This window comes from Gorilla gorilla, chromosome 13 (assembly GCF_029281585.2).
Source record: "Gorilla gorilla gorilla isolate KB3781 chromosome 13, NHGRI_mGorGor1-v2.1_pri, whole genome shotgun sequence".
NCBI lineage: Eukaryota > Metazoa > Chordata > Mammalia > Primates > Hominidae > Gorilla > Gorilla gorilla.
Genome location: NC_073237.2, coordinates 87,754,504 through 87,775,808, shown reverse-complemented (window position 1 = coordinate 87,775,808; position 21,305 = coordinate 87,754,504). Strand labels below are relative to the sequence as shown.

At 38.2% G+C, this 21,305-nt stretch overlaps 1 protein-coding gene across 2 annotated transcripts in view; it reads left to right on the top strand.

Moving 5' to 3' along the window:
• AUH (AU RNA binding methylglutaconyl-CoA hydratase) overlaps positions 1–21,305 on the top strand; it is a 141,367-nt gene that overhangs the window by 27,211 nt on the left and 92,851 nt on the right. Inside the window, exon 4 of one of the 2 annotated variants that reach the window (XM_004048249.5) lies at positions 12,121–12,207. The exons of the other annotated variant lie outside the window; for it this stretch is intronic. Coding sequence (XP_004048297.1) covers positions 12,121–12,207 — 87 coding nt within the window. The remainder of the gene's footprint in view (positions 1–12,120; positions 12,208–21,305) is intronic. 2 annotated transcript variants of the gene reach the window in all.

The following is a 21,305-nucleotide window of genomic DNA, read 5'->3' as shown; positions in this document are numbered from 1 at the left end:
TGGATGTGGGGGTAGATTCATCTTCTTCCAAAGTATATGGACTGTGGGGAGTTGGGAGGGCACCAGAACAAAAGGCTGCCATCAGGAAATAGGAGGAGGGAAGTTGGAGAGGATGTTAAGGTAAATGGTTAGTATTCATACCTCTTAAGCGTTTCTACTGTAACTCTTCATCAGGTCTCAACTACAAAGAAAACACATGAATTTCATTAATTAATTCATGTATTTAATATTTTTTAGAGGGAACCTGCCATGTGTCAGGTACTGTTGAGGATATAGCAGTAAATAACAGAGAAATAATCTCTGCTCTGTGGGCAGTGGGGAGGGGCCATCCCATTTTGCCAAGAGGATGTGTGATAGTATTGTTGGATCTCATATGATGTTTATATGTGAACATTTACTTGATACAGCTTGTAAATGATATGTTGAAGGCCCTTGTGTATACAAAAGCGATAAGAAGGAAATAGATGGCATAGAAATGAAAACAAGTCATTGGCTTGATCATTCTGACTGATGTTTATAAATCTAAAACTGAAAGTATATTGCAATTAGGGAGCAAAGAATATGGCTGTCCTCTTTAAATTAAGAGCCATCAGTGTTTTCAAAAACACTGCATTTCTACAATGCAAGTCCAAGAAGAACCAGAAGTAGTGATAGTAATGATGATCTGCTAGAGATGTATTTGAAACCTAGATTCAGCTTTTATAAACCTGTGCAATCCAGGTTCATTTCTTTTTTCTTTTTTTTTTTTTTCTGGAGACCGAGTCTGTGTGATGGAGGTTCATTTCTTTTTTTTTTTTGGAGACTGAGTCTTGCTCTGTCACCCAGGCTGGAGTGCAGTACAGTGGTGCAATCACGGCTCACTGCAACCTCCGCATCCCAGGTTCAAGTGATTCTCGTGCCTCAGCCTCCTGAGTAGCTAGGTTTACAGGTGTGCACCACCACGCCCAGCTTATTTTTGTATTTTTAGTAGAGACAGGGTTTTGCCATGTTAGCCGGACTGGTCTCAAACTCGTGGCCTCAAGTGATCCACCCACCTTGGCCTCCCAAAGTGTTGGGAGTAGGCATGAGCCACCATGCCTGGCCAATCCAGGTTTATTTCTGTCTGTTAACAATTTCGTTCAAATGACGTAGCCTTTTTCAGATGTGTTTGTGTATGTATGCGAGTATATATTTGTATATTTATAATATGTATGTGTTTGTATGTATGTGTGTGTGTATATACATATATATGCATATGCCAGGAAAATATAAAATAGCAATGTGGGTTTGTTATGTTTAAATTTTTACTAAAATTTCTAATAAAGTTGTTTTTTCACTATTATTTTTCTTTAAATTGTTTGTAAATTGACCTAAATATGAAATAAAGATCTAAGGAGTCCATTGGCCCCAGCCGATAGAGTGTTGGTTACTTTTCCTGTTCTACTGAGGGTTAATATAATATACCTGTGTGGACATTCATCCACAGTGGTTGATGACTAGGCATTCGTTTCAACCACACATGGACTATTTATGAAAATTAGCCATCTGCTAGGCCATAAAACCTCCACAGATTTCAGAGGACAGCTATCATCAGACCACATTCTGTCAACACAGGCAGTTAAGTTAGAAGTCATTAACAAAAAACGTAATTAGAAAAAGTCCCCTACATAGGGAAATTTAAGATAACTTCTAAATAACTTACAGCTCAACAAATGAATCTTAATGGAAATTAGAAAGCATTCAGAACTAAATGCTAACAAAAAATACTTCAAAAATTGTATAAGATAGCTAAGGTTGAACTTCAGGAAAGAAAAAAGGCTGAAAATGAATAAACTAAGCATGTACCTTAAGTGAAAAAATAACTGCAGAATAACCCAAGTAGGGTAGATGAAAGGAAATGAAGTGAGCATAAACTAATGACATGGAAAATACATTAAGTAGTAAGGATAATAGAGCCCAGAGCTGCTGCTTTGAAAAGCCAAATAGTCAGACTTTTGGCAAGATTAATTGTGAGTGAGGGAAAAAATACACAAATTCAGATTGGAAAAGGGAGCCATAGATATAAATTCCACAGAGATTAAACTGGTAAGATAATGTTAAGAATGTGCCAATAAAGTCAAGATTTTAGGTGGAATAGATAAATTACTAGAAAATAAAAATTAACCAAAACTGACTTAAGAAATAGAAAACTAGTAATACCAGAGCAATATGGAAATTGAAGCAGCAGTTAAAGATCTTTCCACACAGAAAGCACTGGGCCACAGTGACTTCAGAAGAATGTTACATTTACATCTAAGCATTCATGGAGCACATAATTCCAGTCTTTATATACTCTTTGAGAAAACAGAAAAAGAGAGTCTTTTCCAGCTCATTTTACGAAGCTAGGGTACCCCTGACAACCACCACATAACAGCAGCAGGAAAGAAAAACAGACTAGTTTCCTGGTCCTAGTTGGAGATATTCCAGGACTCAGGAGAATCCCCGCTTTATCCAGATTTGCTTGCAGGTTAAGATGTGGATTTAGCCACATGGAAATAATTGGTTATCTTGACCTGATTATTTGGCTTTATTGGAGAGAATAAAAGCCTGTTTGGAGTGGGATCAAGAGACCAGGGTGTTCGAATTGGCACCACATGTACAAAAATTGGAACGATTGAAATGATGACTTTAATCACTGCATAATAACCCCCTACAATTTTGTGAAGCATTTCATCTTTTACTTCTGAGAAAAATGCAACTTAAAATTACCATTTCTCATTCACTAGATTGCCACAATTTAATAAGTGTATTAGGGTTCTCCAGATAAATAGTATCAATAGAAATATAAAAGATTTATTGTGAGGAATTGGCTCACGGGATTATGGAACTGAAATGTCCCACAGTCTACATCTGCAAGCTGGAGACCCAGGAAAGCTGATGGTGTAATTCAGTCTGCGTCCAAAGGCCTGAGATTCATGGGAGCCAGTGTAAATCTAGTCCAAGGGCAGAAGAAGATGAGATGAGATGTCCCAACTCTAGCAGTGGGGCGGAAAATAGAGAGCCAGTGTAAATCTAGTCCAAGGGCAGGAGAAGATGAGATGAGATGTCCCAACTCTAGCAGGGGGGCGGAAAATAGAAGCCAGTTCCTTCCTCCTTCACCTTTTGTTCTATTGAGGCCCTCCGGGAATTGGATGATGGCTACCCACATGGGAAGGGCTGCTTCTTTGCAGTTCACGAATTCAAATGCTAGTCATCCAGAAGGATCCTTACTGACGTACCAAGAAACTGTATTTTATCTGGGCACCCTGTGGCCCAGACAAGTAGACACATAAAGTGAGTCATCACAGCAAGTATGACAATGCCGTGTACTGGAGGCAGTGTGTGGATGTGTGGCCACTTTCCATTCCATATGACCTGGCAACTGACTTCTGACTGATGTGACTTAAAAACAGAGATCCCCTGGCTGGGGCTGGGATGTTTCTAGGCCTTCAGGAGGTACACACATCTGTCTAATACATAAAGGATCTGTCTAATACATAACGTGTACCCTGTCATAAAACTCTTCAGGCTGAACTGGAGGTTCCATTTCTCTTTCTCTTCATAGTTGCCTCTTCCACAATGGAAAATTATTCCTGATCTTTGCTTTGTTGCTCCAGGGAGGGGAAAAAAGCCTACGAATTGCCAAAAAAGAGGCCTTTAAAATATTAATGTTGAGAATTTCAGCTGAGATTCTTATTCTGGCAGTTTCTGGTTCTTTGCTTTCAACATAGTTTGGAGACAGTTTACTAGAATTGTTGGGAAATTGTTAGATGTTTCTTGATTACGATGTGATTTTTTCACCAGAGTGCTAAAGGAATGACATTGCTGTAGTAAACCTCTTCCTTGTTTATGTGAAAAGGTTTTCTCAGCATGAGTAAAATTGATGGTAAATCCTGCCTCACTCTAGCAGTAAATAATACTCATTCATGAATATATGAAATAATGAGAGGAGGGAAGGTAGTCCCATCTATCTCATTGTGATGCACGTCTAATATGTTTATATTTAGTATTTAATAGTTATCAAATTTGAAGTATATTTTTGCTTTTGTCAGTTCTGTGCTAATAATACTTGCGATGAAAATTCAATCCAGAAGAAAACTTTTAAACTTGGCACTTTATAGGGAATTTAATAAAAATTAATTTAATTTGCATACACATTTTATTGCAAAGAAATGTGACAGAATGACGAATAAAATATTTTAAAGCACAAATAACAGTTATATCAGGAAAAAAAAAATTGAAAGTGGAGCAAAAATACCAGTTAATGAAGAAAGGAGATAATGTAACATTTTTTATATTGAGAAATAAAAATGAAATGCTAAGCCAACTGACTTGGACAACTGTGACCTCCTTTTGGCCAAGGAAAATCTCAGCCATGACAGGATGGGAGGTCGGACATCTCTTGTAATACCCCCTCCCTGGAGAACTGCCAATTAGGCTTTCTTTCCTGAAGGTTAAACAAACCAGCCCTTTGGAAAGACTTGCTCCACTGCTGATATCAACCTACTGCCTGGTGCTGCCCCTGCCTTTTGTAGTTTTAACTGCTTACCAGCGTTCTTTCCTGATAAGAGAGCGAGAACCACAGAGTGGTTCTGGGAAGTCTACGAAGGATGCACAGTGAGGGTTTTTGTGTCCTCTGCTTCACCTTTGACAGCAGAGGGCTGAAAACTCTGCCCTCAGGCCATGCTCACGCCCCCATTTTTTGTACATGACCCATGAAAGTGCATGAAGCTCAATTGTGCGCACGCATTTCTCCTTTTATAATATTCATGACTGTTAGAGCTTATTAAATATGTATATTCAGCCACCTCGTTCATCATAAATTCCACTTCCCTTTGCCTTTCCCTTGAAGTGTCTGTTTCCGGCTTCTGGCCAGAGGCTGTGCTCCCCAGCCTGTCAGTATGGCACAAGCCGCAACCATTTGTGAGAAATAAAACTCTCCTTTCCAAGTTTATGAACCTCCTCATTCTTCAGTTTACACTTTTTAAGGATAGGTTTGTTTGTATGTTTTATTTATTTTTTTGAGACAGTCTTGCTCTGTTGCCCAGGCTGGAGTGCAGTGGTGTGATTTCGGCTCACAGCAACTTCCACCTCCTGGATTCAAGCGATTTTCCTGCCTCAGCCTCCCAAATAGCCGAGATTACAGGCACCCACCACCACTCCTGGCTAATTTTTGTGTTTTTAGTAGAGTCGGGGTGTCGCCATTTTGGCCAGGCTGGTCTTGAATTCCTGACCTCAAGTGATCTGCCTGCCTCAGCCTCCTACAGTGCTGTGATTCCAGGCGTGAGCCACCGTGCCCGGCTTGTTTTAAATGCGGTATGTTTTAACGTGGATGATTTTGAGAACCAAATCACTGATAATGTAGGTTCCACTGGATTCATTGAAAATGGCATATGAGTTTTGTTTAAAAATGTCAGTGTTCATAGTACATTGAAATCTTTGAAACTACTTAAACTTACGATGAAAAATTTTAAATGTCAGCATAAAAATGTTCAAAGGAGCACATACTTCAAAATTCTTTTAGCAATAATAGGAACAAAAAGGTTGAAGATCACTGGCTTAAAGCATTAGATCTCAAGGGGACGTTAACACCCACTGTGGAGCCTTTTGGAATTTGAGGGACGTTTTTGGCTGTTGAAGAGCTTTATTGACATATGGTTAGTGGGGGCCAAGGAAGCTAGACATCATGCAGTGCATAACAAAGAATAGTGTGTTTTCCCATAACTTCTCTAAAGTTCATTGGAGTAGTCTACTGCAAATATAAGTATAGAAATTTAATACATACTAATCCTAAAGAATATTTAAAAGAAGGAATTTATTAAAACAAACTGAAATTTTAGGAGAGGGCCATTATAGTGGGTGGTGTTTAAAATATATGTTTTCTCAAAATTGTTAAATAATGTATCAATTCCATGCATTGTCTACTTAGTGTATTATACATTTCCAACTATATATTTAGATGAAAAGAGTTTGCAGTAGATAATGCAAAAGCAATACAAGTTATTACTGGCAAGTTACATACAAATATGTAACAGGAGATATAAAGTTCATTTAAAATGTCTGAGAACCAGGTATTAAATTATTAGATACAGTTGAAATACAAGGAACATATGAAATCTTATTATACTTTCTCTTAGAATAATCTCTCTTCAGATAAACCTCATTGGCTATGATACTGCCATTCACAAAGCTTATTATACATTCTCAAATAGAATGGTATTTATGACATTATCGAATATTGTGACATGGTCACCACCTTTAATACCCGTCTGTACTATCTTCACCTTTTTCTCCAAAACATTTATCCCCTTCTATGTAGATTACTTATTTGTTACGTTTATTTTTTACTCTTTTTGTCTCCCTTGCTTGGAGACAGTATAGGAGGAGAGCATGGGAGGCAGGTCTTCTGAAGAGTTTGGTGTAAAAAGGAGGAAAAAATTGGTAGCTGGAGGGGGCAGGGCGAATGGAATCAGGAAACTTAAAAAAATTTTTAACTGAAGTATAATGTGGACATACAGAAAATTGCGCAAATTAAAAGCACATAATTCTGTAAATTTCTACAAAATGAAGTCCCAGCACACCACAGTCATCCCACATGTCCCTTCCTTATCATTACCGATCTCCCACCCGAAAGACATAGGCAATTATTATGACTTTTATTGCCAAATACTAATATTGCCTATTTTCAAACTTTATGTAGTTGGAATTTTGCAGGCTGATCTCTTCCATTGAACATATTTGCAGGATTCAGCCTGTACCATTCGTCTAGGAGTAGTGCAGTCCTGTTCCTTGTAGAAATATTTCATAATTTGTGTCTTCTACTGTTTGCTTGTTGTTTGAGGTGTTCCCAGCTTTTAGCTGTTTCTAATAGTGCTGCCCTGACTATGCTTGTACATGTCTTTTAGTACACATCATGCATTTTTTGTTGAGTGTGTATATTTGGAGTGGAATTGCTTTCCAAAATGATTGTATTGGTTTTACTCCCAGCAGTCTTAAGTCAGAGGTCTCATTGCTTTACACCTTCACCAATACTTTATGTGGTATCTTGACTGTTGTTGGCACTTTGCATTTTCATCTTATTAATTTCCAGAAAAATTGGGATTTTTATTGGAACCACATTTAATCTATTAATTTGGAGAGAATTTACATCTTTTAGTATGGACTATTCTAACACATGAATGTAATGTGTTCTTTTATTTGGGGCTTCTTTATTTCAGTAAGATTTTTCAGTTTTTGTGTCAAGGTCTTATGTTCCTTTTGTTAGATTTATTCTTTCATTCCTTGATTTTTGGATGTTTTGAAAGTGATATCTTTTTGAGATTTCACATTCAAATTTCTTTTGCTAGTATATAGAAATACAGTTGATTTTTGTATATTGAGCTTATATCCAGCAACCTTACTAAATTTACTTATTTTCATGGTTTGAAAATTCTTTAGGCTATTCTTCATATACAGTTATCTGCTAATAATGACAGTTTTATTATACCTTTCATTCCTTGTAAGTTTTATTTTGGTCTTATCACACTCGCTAGTACATCTGTTACAGTGTTTAAAAGTGTTAGGGAACACCCTTGTCTCTTTTCTTGGTCCCTGGGAGGAAGCTTTTAGTAATTGACTATTAAAGATTATGTTAGCTATAGGTACTTTACAGTTACTTTTTATTATAAAGATTCCCTTTTCTTCCTAATTCGCTAAGATAATTTAATCAGGAATGAGTGTTGATTTTTAGATATTACCAGAAAAGCACAAGTGATAAAAAATTTATAATTTTGATTAATTTTAATCAAAATTAAAATTTGTGCTTCAAAAATCACCAAGAAAGTGAAAGGCAAGACACAAAAATGAAGAAAATATTTGTAAATCATATATTTCAGAAAGGGCTTGTATCTAAGATATAACTTAGAACTCAACAAGGAGAAAACAAATTACCTGATTTTAAAAAAATGAACAAGATTTGAATGGACATTTCACTAGAGCAGCTGTTTGAGTGGCCAGTAAGCACATGAAAAGTGTTTAACCTCATTAGTCATTAGGGAAATGCAAATTAAAATCCTTATAGGTACCACTTCACACTCACTAGAATAGGTATAATAAAAAAGACAGACAATTGTTGGTGACTAGGAAAACAGAGACCCTCATGCATTGCTGGTAGGAATGTGAAATGGTGCAGCCAACCTAGGCGAACAGCTTGGCAGGTTTTTTTTTTTTTTTTTTTTTTTCTTTTCTCCAAGTTAAACAAAAATTTACAGTATGACCTAGCAATTCTACTTTGTCTTTATCCAAGACAAATGAAAACATTTGTCCACACAAAAACTTGTAAGTGAATGTCCATATCAGCATTAGTTGTAGTAGCCAAAAAGTAGGAATGATATGAATATCTGTCATCTGATGAAGGGATAAGCAAAACGTTTGTATGTTCATACAGTGGAAGACTTCATGCTTATAACCTGCATGAACCTGAAAAGCAAGCCATATGAAAGAAAACAGACAAAAAAAGACCACATATTGTATGAATTTATTTATAGGAAATGTCCAGAAAAGACCAATTCTTAGGAACATAGATTAGTGATTACATGGTGCTGGGATGGGAACAGGGAGCAACTGCATATGGGCGTGAGAGATCTTTTTGTGATAATGGAGGTGTTCTAAGATCAGATTGAGGTGATGGTTGTACAACTCTGTAAATTTAGTAAAAATCCTTGAATTCTATACTTAAAGTGGCTGAACTCTATTTTATGTAAATTATTCTTCAGTGAAGATGTTAAGGAATGAATATTGAATTTTATCAAATACTTTTTCTGTAACTAATGAAAATGTATACGATTTTCACCTTTATTTCATTAATTTGGTGAGTCCCTTTAGTGGGCTCTCTTGTTGGTAGTTCCTTTTTCTCCAAGATCTTGGCCTCAAAGTTCTGGCTGAGCCCGTAGTCTTCACTGCCAGTGTTTGTCTCCCCACTTCCAGGAGATTACAGAGGTTTCTGAGCTGCTGCTTCGTGCTACGGCTTTTATACCCTCTTTACCTGGCCAGTTTATAACTCAGTGTATGTTTTGGGAGGAAAGCAGAGGCTTACCGTAGTTTCCCTTCTCTGGCTTTCCAGCCTCTTACATCCTGGCTGCCTTAGTTGCTCAAGCAGCTGTCTTAACATATTTTCTGCAGTGTTTCATGGAAGAATTGGTCTGATGATAACCTATTCCATCATAGCTAACAGTGGAAGTCTATGTGAGTTTTTTTTAAGATGTCAGTATTACAGCATTGCTATATGCTGATGGGAATGAACCTCTAAGGAAGGGTAGTATTGATGCCAGCCAAGGACAGCGCTTAAGTGCTGGAGTGAGTGATGTCCCCAAGGAGATTAGAAGGGGTTGAATCCAGTGCACAAGGGGATGGATTGGCCTCCCTCATGATGTTACAGGATTCCTTCAGTGCCACTTTGCCAGCCAGAAATCTTTGCTGCCCCTGCCACCTCTGTCTGGGCCTTGCTTGGGCCCCCTGGCCTTACTCCACCCTCTTGGCCTGGCAGGTTTTGCTTGGTTCGTGCCCACTTGAATCCCGTGCCTGCTGCAGCTCCACACTCAGCTTGAGGCTGGACTGGGCATGCCATGAACGACTTCCATGTCAGGCACCGGTGTCTAGACAAGGGGAATGTGGTGTCACCCAAAAACTCAGAGATACCAGCATTCATGGAGTCCCAAGCAGTGTTACAACTCTTGCTCGGGGAGTCCTGAGGTCTGGGACCCCAGAAATGTTGCAGCTCTTCACTCCCATAGTTTGGCTATCGGGAGCGTGTTACAGCTCTTTTATTCCCGTTGCCCGCAGCTTGGCGAGCCGGCCAGGGGCATCACAGCCCTTTCATTCCTGTCGCCTGCAGCTCAGCGAGTTCCAGGTCCTTGTCCCGCGACCAAGAGGAATGAGGTGCGTGGACACCAGAGAGTGAGTAAGGCAGAGAAGAATTTTATTGAGTGACATAAGGAAAGCTCTCAGCTGTGAGAGGGGACCCAAAGTGGGTAGCCACCTGAGAGGGTGAGTCTGGGGTTTTTATGGGTTAGAATGGAGGTGTGTGTGCTGATTCATCCCTGGGTGGGCTTGGAAAAATCACTGTTTGATTGGTTAAAAGGCATCATCCAGAAGGAACCAATCAAGAGAGTGAGGGTAATATGGGGATAGAAGTTCTCTCTCTGTTTGTGGACTCTCTCGAACCAGCAGCTTGGTTTTTAGACTTTAAACTGTCAGTGGCTTGAAGGTTGGGTTTCACTGGGGACATATCCCTGTCTGCTGGGGAATTTGTCTGTCTCCTGTCACTCTCAATGAGTTAGTTCATTCATGGTAACAGGAGGCAGGGCGGAGTATATAGGTTCAAGTCCTGGGTGGATAGTTTTGGTGGTAAGTACTAGTAGAATGTCTTTTCTGGCTTTTCGTAGGATTGATAGGAGGTTTTAAGATTCGTGGAGAGGGAAGTTGTGAAGTGGTCTATATGTGAGTAGGAGAGTGAATGAACTCAGGAAATACGGTAGGATTGCTGGGCAGCAGAATGGCCCACTTGAGATGAGTGGTCATAAATGTAAAATATTTAAATTTACGAAGTAATGGAACTGAGAAATACTGGGCCTCAAAGAAGAGTTTGGCACCGAGTTAAGCCAGTTATTTGTTTTTGGTTCTGCCAACATTTTTCTTTGTTACATATTAATTCTTCATGGAAAAATTAATTACAAAGACATGTATCAGGCATTCCAAAACATTTAAAGACTTGCATATTTAGCACCCACCACCCAACCTAAGCAATACAATATTACAAATAAAATTGAAGTCCTCTGTGTACCCATTGCCAGTCATACTCCAGCCCCCATAACCACCAATTGAATTTATCATTTCTGTGTGTTTTATATCCCTGAATAGCATTATTGTTTTTAAAATTTGTGTTCATTATCCTGTGTATCTTTCTGTAATTAATACTTTTTCAATAATATTATTCATTAGATTTATCTGTATTTACTCTTAATTCTTTCACGTTCGTGCTATACAGGTAACATTCTATTTATAATTATGTCCTTGTTTTGTTAATTCTCCTATGGATAGATATTTAGGTTATATCCATTTTTTTGCTAGTCTTTGTATGCTCCCTTGAATTTTATTGTACATATTTTCTTGGGTATGTGAGAGATTTTCTGGGGTATACATATCTAAGATCTGATGGATGCTAGGATATGTGCTTTGTCAACTGAGGTTCTCACTCCCCCTGGAAGTGTGTGAGATCAGAATGCCCCTGCCCTAGCCCTTACTTATGATATTATGTATCAGCGTGATTGATTTGTAATAGACTAATAAGGGTAAATAGCTGAGTGTATGCCTTCTATACTGTAATTTTACTTTGTTGTTCGTCTGTTTGTTTAATTGGGGACCCATCTTTTCTCAGATTGTTAATTTTGCTAAAGATCTTCTTTGTTCTGAGTTAATTATCCCTTAAGGAATTCCATGTGTTTATTTTTCTCTATTCCAAAGTTACGATTCTGTGCTAAAGTCATAATTATGAAATCATCAGTTTGTTCATACTTTAAATCTATGCTTCTCCCTTGTGGTTGACAGTCCCCAAGGCAGGCATCCATGAAGTCAAAAGGACTGACCAAAGTGTAATCTGCCCTTTTTACTGGGTTGGCATTTGTGCTAATACACTGCAAAAGCAGTGGTGGATAAACTGACAGCACCTTGCAAAGCAGCAAGATGGTGTCACCAATTTGTCGTTATTTATGTTAACATTAATGGGTTCATTTGTATTTTTAAATGAATAAACATTTAAACAGTTTCTTAGTTTTGATTTCTAATAGAGTAACTATAGATCAGTAGATGCCAACTATAGTGTCTTCCTTTAAGAGCGTGAAGGGGCCTGAGACTGGAAAGCTGGAGAAGCACCGCTTTAAGCACATGGTAGATGTATGAATAGACAAACAAATACTTTATTCTTGCTGAACATGGTCATTGGGAAGGAAAACTGAGGTAATGTCATTCTATTAAAAGATGAATTAGGCTGATCTTGAAGTTGTATACTAATCTTAAGTAAATTTTCAGTTCTTTGCCTTAAAATTTTGTTTACAACTAGATTATATTTGTAAATAAAATACTTTGCAGGTGCTGACCTTAAGGAAAGAGCCAAAATGAGTTCCAGTGAAGTTGGTCCTTTTGTCTCCAAAATAAGAGCAGTGATTAACGATATTGGTAAGCACTATTAAGTTCTTCTTTCAGCATGCTGAAGGGGTTCTTAAATGTTACATTTAAAAAGTTACACATTATATATAAGCATTGGTTAAATATTTATATAATTAGATAATCATGACCTATAGCTGTTTGTTTTAACATGGCACTTAATATATTTAATTTGAAAAATTATGTAAAATATTTAATAATTACAGATGTCTTATGTATGATAAAATATGAAGGTATTCATTAGACAACAATAATAATTTGCCATAAGCCTTTGACTTACAATATCTATATTTAACTATATACATGCAAACATACGTTTGGGATTCCTTTGTTTTTTAAATATACAGGATCATACTTTTTTAAGACTTACAGTAACTATCAATTTATTTTATTTTTAATTTACTGCTGTATATTAATCCAGTCTTATCCAAAATTTTGTATTATTTCTTCATTAATGAACATTTTTTTCCTCTGTTTATGTTATTTATAATAAGGTAGTGAATACCCTTGTACATGAGCATAGATTCCTAAACAGGGAATCGCTGTTCCAGTTATCATTTGTTCATTTTATATTTTAGTATTAATAAATTCTACAAAATTATATTCCCATCGGTTAAAGACAGTATATGTTTCCTCATATTCCTGCCAGCATATAATGTTGCTATTTTTGAAGTTTGCCTAGGTTAAAAAAAAAAAAAACTCAACATTTTAATTTGTATTGCCCCAAATGCTTATGTGATGTTTTATCTTTTCAAATGAGATTTGGCTTTCTTTTTTTTTTTTTTTTTTATTTGGTTTTAGTTTTTTTTTTTTAAATTTTCGATTTTTTCTAGAGACAGGGCCTCACTTTATCACCCAGGCTGGAATGCAGTGGCATGATAATAGCTCACTGTAACCTCCAACTCCTGGGCTCAAGAGATCCTCCTGCCTCAGCCTCCTAAGTAGTTAGGACTACAGGTGTGAACCATCAGGCCTGGCTGCTTTTTAATTTTCTTGTAGAGATGGGGGTCTCACTGTGATGCCCAGGCTGATCTTCCCACAGTGTTGGGATTACATGCATGAGCCACATTACTCAGCCTTTTCTTCATTTGTAAATTGCCTTTTCACCTCCTTCATCCTCCTTTTATAGGATTATTTAATAACTACTTGTTTATTTAAAAGGCATTTTTATATTCTTTGTGTTTAAATGTGTTATAGATATTGTCCTCTAATGTGCTTAATTTGATTCCAGTGTCTTTAAATTTAAAACTTTTAATATCTAGATGATGCTAGGTTCCCTTTATTATTCTTTTTCCTTGAAGGTTTTCTCTATTGATTCTCGCACATGAGTTTTTCCAAATGAATTTAGAATTATTTTTTTAAGGCAAAGAGGAAAAATTTCTGTATTGCAACTGTGATTGGAATTTTATAAATTTTGTTAAGAAAATTTTGACATTTTTATGATAGTAAATCTTTCTATCCATAGTGTGCATGGCTCGTATTTTCTGGGGTCATTCATTTTTTTAATATCTTTCAAGGAAGTTTTATACTTTTCTTGGTCTTATATCTTTTTTTTCCCCTCAAATATATTCCTAGCTGTTTTATAGCATTTATTCCTTTGAATGAGACCCTCCTCTTGTTTCCATTGTAGTCTTGTTATTATAGTCTGTAGGAAAGTTATTAAGTTTTTTTTTTTTTTGAGCCGGTGTCTCGCTCTATCACCAGGCTGGGGTGCAGTGGCATGATCTCAGCTCACTGCAACCTCCGCATCCCAGGTTCAAGCGATTCTCCTGCCTCAGCCTCTCAAGTAGCTGAGACTACAGGCACGTATGACCATGCCCAGCTAATTTTTGTATTTTTAGTAGAGATGGGGTTTCACCATGTTGGCCAGGGTGGTCTTGGTCTCTTGACCTCGTGATCCACCTGCCTTAGCCTCCCAAAGTGCTGGGATTACAGGTGGGAGCCACCACGCCTGGCCAAAAGTTAATAACTTTTATGTGCTTATTTTATATCATGTCAGCTGGATAATTACTTGTGTTAATTCTTTAATTTTCTTGTGTTTTCAGTTGAAAAGTACAATATAGATAATTACCTATAAGTAATGCAGTTTTTATCTCCTCCCCTAACATTTTAACCTTACATATTCATATTTTTTCATATTGGTTCAGGCCCTCATAGAGTATTCATTTGTTAAGGTGAGCGTGATCATCCTTATCTTTCTTTGACTTTGGTGGGTGCCTTTAATATTTTGCCAGTAATTATGATATTCAGGCAGTTCTCTTCTATTTCAACTTGTTAGGAGATTATTTCTGTTTTTAATCAAGAATAAGTGTTAAAGTTTGTCAAATGCTTTTAAAATATGCATCGGGATTATAATTGATGTATGTTAGCGTTTGCCTTATTTAGCCTTTATTATACTGAGTTGTGTTAATAGATTTACTAATGCTGCGGTGGCCATACATTACTAGAATAAGCTCTGTCTGGTCATTGTGGTTAGGGGTGGTGTTGGTTTTTAATATATGTTGCTGGATTCAATAAAATGCTTTTCGTAGAATCATAAAGGAGATTGAGCTTTTAATTTTGTTTTGTGTTATTCTTTTTTGGTTTGGTGTGAAGGTTATTTGCCTTCATAGAATGAGGTGAAAAGCTTTCCATGTTTTTCTATGCTATATACAGAACAAATCATGTTACTTGAAAGAATTGTAGAATTTGACCATTTGACACCTTTTTGCATCTTCTGTGGTTTTGTTACTGTTTTCTCACTTTCTTAGAATTAAAATTTAAAAAATACATGTTTTGATTTCTATAATGTCTTTGGCTTAGCTGTCTGTTCTGCCTTGTCTCATTCTGTGCTGGTATTGTTTTAGGCCCTGCTTCTCTCCCCAGCTTCAGCCTCATGTTTATGTACCTTCTGACACAGAGCATGAACTTTGTTTAGAAGTTGGTCAGAGAGCTTGATTTTAGAAGTAAAAGTTGATGCTACCTGTAAGTTTATATATATGCAAGGGGGTGGCTAAGATTGGTTTCGTTGTTCAAATTACCTTGATGTTTGTTCCAGAGTGTCTTTCTGTTCTGTGGATTCTGAAATTGGGATTTTTCTGGAACTCTTTCTGTCTTTGCAATGTCATTTTCTTTTTTGTGATTGTAGCTATAGCTTTTCTTTTCTGGGCTAGTTTTATGCATAGTCATGTAACCAAAAGAGGGTCCAACTTCTCGCCGCTTGTAGAAATAAGCCAAAATAACAAGAGTGAGGTATGATAAAGAGTGTGAATTTTATTAATTGTTGCCAGCAAGGGGGAAAGTGGACAGAATCCTTTCCCAAAACTGCCACTTTCCAATTTCTGGAGAGTGCAGGGGTTTAAGAAGAGGGATTTGGAATGCAGGAGAGGCAAGGGGGCTGGGAGGTGCCCAATGGCATGACTTGCTCCTATGGCTTATCCTGAATTATTGTTCCATCTGGTGAAGGGGCCAGCACCATCTTGGGCCCAACCATGCCAAATCAGTCGCAGTCAATCTTGCTGTCAGTCTCTAGTCGGAAGTAATTCTGGCCTTGAAGTAATATCCTGCTCGGGAGAGAATTCTGGAGGTGCCCGGTTTGCATCAGGATTTGGCCCCTGAAGCTTCTAAGGAAACATAGGACCAGATAAGTGAGCATGGTGTGAGCTTAACAAACATCCAGGTAAATACATGTGCATCAGGCATGAAAGCATAAGGTGGGAAAGGGAGGGGAGTGGAGTTTCAAAATACATTCCAAGGCTGTATTTAGAGACAAAAGAAAACACATCTGTAGTTTGTCTCAAAGCTGTGTCTTGAGACTGGGATGAAAAGAGGAAGGGAAAAAAAAATTTTAAAAGCAGTTTGAAGGTAAGCTGCTTGGTTACAGTCATATAATCACTGAAGTGATCAACCAATTCTTATAGTAAACTTTTTCACAGAGAAAGCACCAGACCCAGTTTTTTGATGATAGAGATTTACTTTTAAGATGTTTTATCCAATGCATAAGGAACAGATTCTTACAATCTTATACAGACAGTTCCACAGGATAGTAAAGTGAGAGTTTACTCCTAACTCATTATTTCAGACTAGTGTAATCTTTATACCTAAATCCGAGAGAAACAATGGAAGAAAGGAATAGGAGGAGACAGCCTCACTTGTGAGCATACATGAAATCCAGCAGATTGTAACAAAAGACCAAATTGGGCTTTCCCAGGAAGGCAATGGTGGTTTCCACTGGAAAATATTAAATTTTAACTCATGATGTTAGCCAATGAAAATAAAATCATATGTATATCTCAGTAGATTGAGGAAAAAGCATTTGAGAAATATCAACATGTATTCATGGAAAATGTTCTCAGCAAACTAGGAATAGAAGGAAACTTCCTTAGCCTGATGAAAGGTATCTCTTTCTTAATAATAAAATATTAGAAGTCATCTCCTAAAATCAGGAACAAGGCAAGAGGACCCACTGTCACCACCTCTGTTCTATATTATTCTGTAAATCCTGGTTTCTGTAGTAGGCAGGAAACAACAATAAATAAGGACCGAAAAAGAAATAACAGAGTCCTTCTCATGTGGTATGGCTGTCTCCATCAAAAAGCTAAAAGAAACAATAAATTATTAGAAATAAGAGTGTCGCAAGATGGCTGGAAATGAGATCCATATTCAAAATAATCAATTGCGTTTCTTTATACCAACAACAGACAAAAGATGTCAAGTAAGGATACCCTGGAAAGTAGGAACAAAAATGAGTCTAGGACTACATGTAGCATATTTGGAGAAATTATAAAACTTTATTGTAAGATGTTTAAAAAAATAAATGGAGACAAATTATCCTCTTGAATAGGAAGATTTAGTATTAAAAAGATGATTCTCACAAATGGTGTAGTTCAGTGTAATTACACCTAGACTCTCAGTATTGATTTTGTGAGGGACTTGATGAGCAAAAAGAGACCCCCAAATAGCCAAACACTCATAAAGAAGGAAATGAAGCATCTTACCATTTCAGCACTCAAGATTTATTATAATGACATAGAAATGAAGACGATGTATTGGCTTTCGGATAGATAAGTATACCATTGGGTTGAAATATAGAACCCCCAAAAGACCACCCAAGTGGGGAAGCTGATATGTGACAGAGGTGGCATTGCAGATCGCTGGGGAATGGCAAAGGCTTAATATGTTTAGAAGTGGAAACTAAAACTTTAATGATCTTAACGGAGAGAAGAGTTTCTTAAAACATAAAACATGACACATAAAAGAAAACAGTGATCAATTTTACCAAATTAAACTTAAGAACATCAATTCATGAAAACATACTGTAAATAAAGTAGAAAGAAAAGACACAGACTGGGAGAAAATACTTGAAACACATAGTGGCCAAAGATTCGTGTATGCATTGATAAGTACGTACAGGAATCAATACATGCATACGTATGTACAGCCTTGAAGTCAGTAAGAGGACATGACAGAAAAACATTTCACACAGAGGTAGAGGAGTGAGGGTAGACATAGGAAAAGATGGTCAGCCACAGTAGTAGTCATAGACCTGCAATTAAGACCACAGTGGGATGCCATTTTACATCCACCAGATTAGCCAAAAATTCTTAAGCCAGGTCTTACTAAGAGTTAGTGAGTTAAGTGGATTACCAGGCAGGAAGATTTATACTTCTGATGGGAGCTGAACTGGTGTAACTGCTTAGGAAAAGTATTTGATATTGTCTTTCAAATTTGAATATCCACATTCCATAAGACTCGGTAGTTCACTTTTTAAGGGGTATTTACATAGAGGGATAACTTAAAGACTGTTTTTATTGGACCTGTAGTAAGAAATATATCTACACTCTGGCCCAGTAAACACATAGGGGTGGGAGAGTATCAAAGGTTATGGTTCTTCTGTCTGTACACTCTAGTTTGATACTACCCTATGTCATTAAAAAAAATTCCTCATCCTGACTAGCTCATGAATGGGTTGCTACTTGGATTTGAAATCACATTGTTCTGCAGACATTTTGCACATGTGTCCTAGGGACACTTACATTGTTAATAGCAAAAAGCTGAAAAACAACCAAATTTCTATGACAGGAGAATGGAAAAATGTTTTGGTATATTTATACAATTGGATAGTAGAGAGCAGTGTACATAAATGAATAATACACACATGTACCAATATGGATAAATCTTTGAAACACAATGTTGATTTGAAAGTATGACTTATTTTTTATAAAACTAATAGCATTCAAAGCTAAACAGTTTGTGTTTAGGGATGTGTAAGTGTGTAATAAAATCACATATACACACATACACAGACTTTACAAGGATGGTTATCTTTGGTTTGGAATTCAGGTGGAAGGACAGTTGAAGAGCTCAGTGGCAGACAGGTGTTAGTTCTGACCTAGATCTAGCTTTGAGTGGTGATTGTGTTGGAGTTTATTATGATTATGCTTTATTACGTGTATATGAATATATTCTTTATATGTGCCAAATAAGACCAATTTTTAGAAGATTCATCTGTCTTGAAACCTGTGGACATTTCTTATGTTATTTACTGTATTTTTTTTTCTTTCTTACTGTCAACTGAAGAATGACAAGGTTCATAACTTTAGAAAGGAGAGCTTTATGTCTCATAAAGGGTTACAGCCTGCAAGGTGGCTATTCCCACACTCTGGGAAGCACAGCCTCTGGCCAGAATCCAGAAACTGCCACTTGGAAGGTGGGGTAAAGGGAACAGGAATGTATGCTGAGCAGGGTGGCCAGGTATACATAGTCAATAAGCTGCAGGAGGAGTCATGAATATTTATGAAAGGAGAAACAGGCACATGCGCATTTGAGCTTCAGGCCTTTCCGTGGGATCCATGTGTAACAAATGGCAGCCAGAGCATGATCTGAGGGTGGAGTCTTGGGACCTCTGCTGTCAAAAGATGAAACAGAGGGCTGGGTGTGGTGGCTCATGCCTGTAATCCCAGCACTTTTCGAGGCCAAGGCGGGCAGATCACCTGAGGTCAGGAGTTCGAGACCAGCCTGGCCAACGTGGTGAAACCCTGTCTCTACTAAAAAAATACAAAAATTAGCTGGACATGGTGGCGCACGCCTGTAATCCTAGCCTGTAGTGCCAGCTACTAGGAAGGCTGAGGCACGAGAATCGCTTGAACCTGGGAGGCGGAAGTTGCAGTGAGCCAAGATCATGCCACTGCACTCCAGTCTGGGTGACAGAGCGAGAGACTGTCTCAAAAAAGAAGAAGCAGATGACACGAAAACCCTCACTGCACCTCCTCTGTAGATGGGCCAGAACCACCCTGTGGTTGGTAGTCTCTTTATCAGGAAGAAATGCTGGTTGGTTGTTTTGACAGAACGGCAGAAGGGCGGGGCAGCATTCAGGCTGTTGGTTGAAATCAGCAGTGGCATCTTGCAAGGGCTGGTTTCTCTTTAGCCCATTAGAAGAAAGCCTAATGGCAGCTATTGAGGGAGATGGTCTGACCTCCCATCACATCATAGCTAGGAATTCAGCCTCTGAGGTTTCTCTGTGGTCCCCTTGGCCAAAAGAAGGTCAGTTCAGTTGGTTGAGGGGCTTAGAATTTTTTTTTTTATTTCTCATTATTTTCAAGGAAAGCCAAGATTTTACATTTCTAGAAAAATAGCTCTTGGGCTTTTGGTTTTAAGGTTTTTTTTTTTTTTTTTTCTTTGAGAGAGGGTCTCCCTGTGTCGCCCAGGCTGGAGTGCAGTGGTGTGATCTCAGCTGTCTGTAGCCTCGACCTCTGGGGCTCAAGTGATCCTCCCACCTCAGCCTCCCGAGTAGCAGGGATGGGCTCTACCATGCCCAGCTAAGTTTTGTGTTGTTTCGTCATGTTTTCCAGACTGGTTTCGAACTCCTCGACTCAAGTGATCCTCCCGCCTTGGCCTCCCGAAGTGCTGGGATTACAGGCATGAGCCACTGTTCCTGGCCCCCTAGTTTTAAGGTTTTTGACCTTAAAACTTTTCTTGAAACTTTTTCTTTTTGATGGGAGAGAACAATCCTTTTGCATGTCTAACAAAATGCGTTTATGGCCAGGCACAGTGGCTCATGCCTGCAGTCCTAACACTTTGGGAGCCTGAGGCGGGCAGATCACCTGAGGTCAGAAGTTTGAGACCAGCCTGGCCAACATGGTGAACCCCCATCTCTACTCGAAATACAGAAATTAGCCAGGCGTGGTGGCATGTGCCTGTAATCCCAGCTACTCAGGAGGCTGAGGCACGAGCATCACTTGAACTTAGGAGGCGGAGGTTGCAATGAGCCGAGATCGTGCCATTTGCACTCCAGCCTGGGCGACAAGAGTGAAACTCGGTATCAAAAAAAAAAAAAAAGCGTTTATGGACGAGATACTGCACAGAGGCCTCCATCTTTCTTTCTGGCTCTCTTTTCACTAGTTCTTCTCATAAAGTTTGTTCATTTTCTGAGAGAAGAGCTTCTAGGCTTATTTTTGTCTTGGGAGGAAGTGACTTGGCCAGTGGATGTTCATGGATACTGATGGTGGAGGATCCTGCATTGTACTGTTAAAATTATGGGAGGCCATTGTTTTGGACTGAGCTCCTGCTCAAATCCCCAGCAGACCAGATTAAATTGATATAGTCACTCCTGCAAAATGCCACATAATCAAATTGAAACTTTATTAAGGAAGCAGACGGATTCCAAAACAGACCAGTTTTTCCTGAAAACAGGAGATTCCAGTCTACCTGAGTCAGCTCAGTAAGAAAGTCTACTCTGCTTTAACCCTTGCCAAAAAAACAACCCCCCCCCCCCCGCAAAGCCTGATGTAACCTGTTAACCAATTAGTTTTTTTTTCCTCTTGTCCTGTTTTCTTGGTTCTACCTTACTTTAAAACCCACTGTTCTGCCATTGCCTCATGGGAGCTTTTATTCTATTTTGTAGAATGGAGGCTGCCCTGCCTCATGAATCACAAATAAAAGGCAATTGGATCTATAACTCAATTTGTTAGATTTTTGTCTTTGACAGTACTTACGGGCCTGCTTCCTATACAGACCCTCCGGTAATTAAATGCCTTGGCAGTGGTGTGCTGGGGCCTGCTCACACTGACTCCAGGTGATTGTTAAATTTTCAGGAATTTTTTTTTGTTTGTTTTAAAAAGAAGATAGGGTCC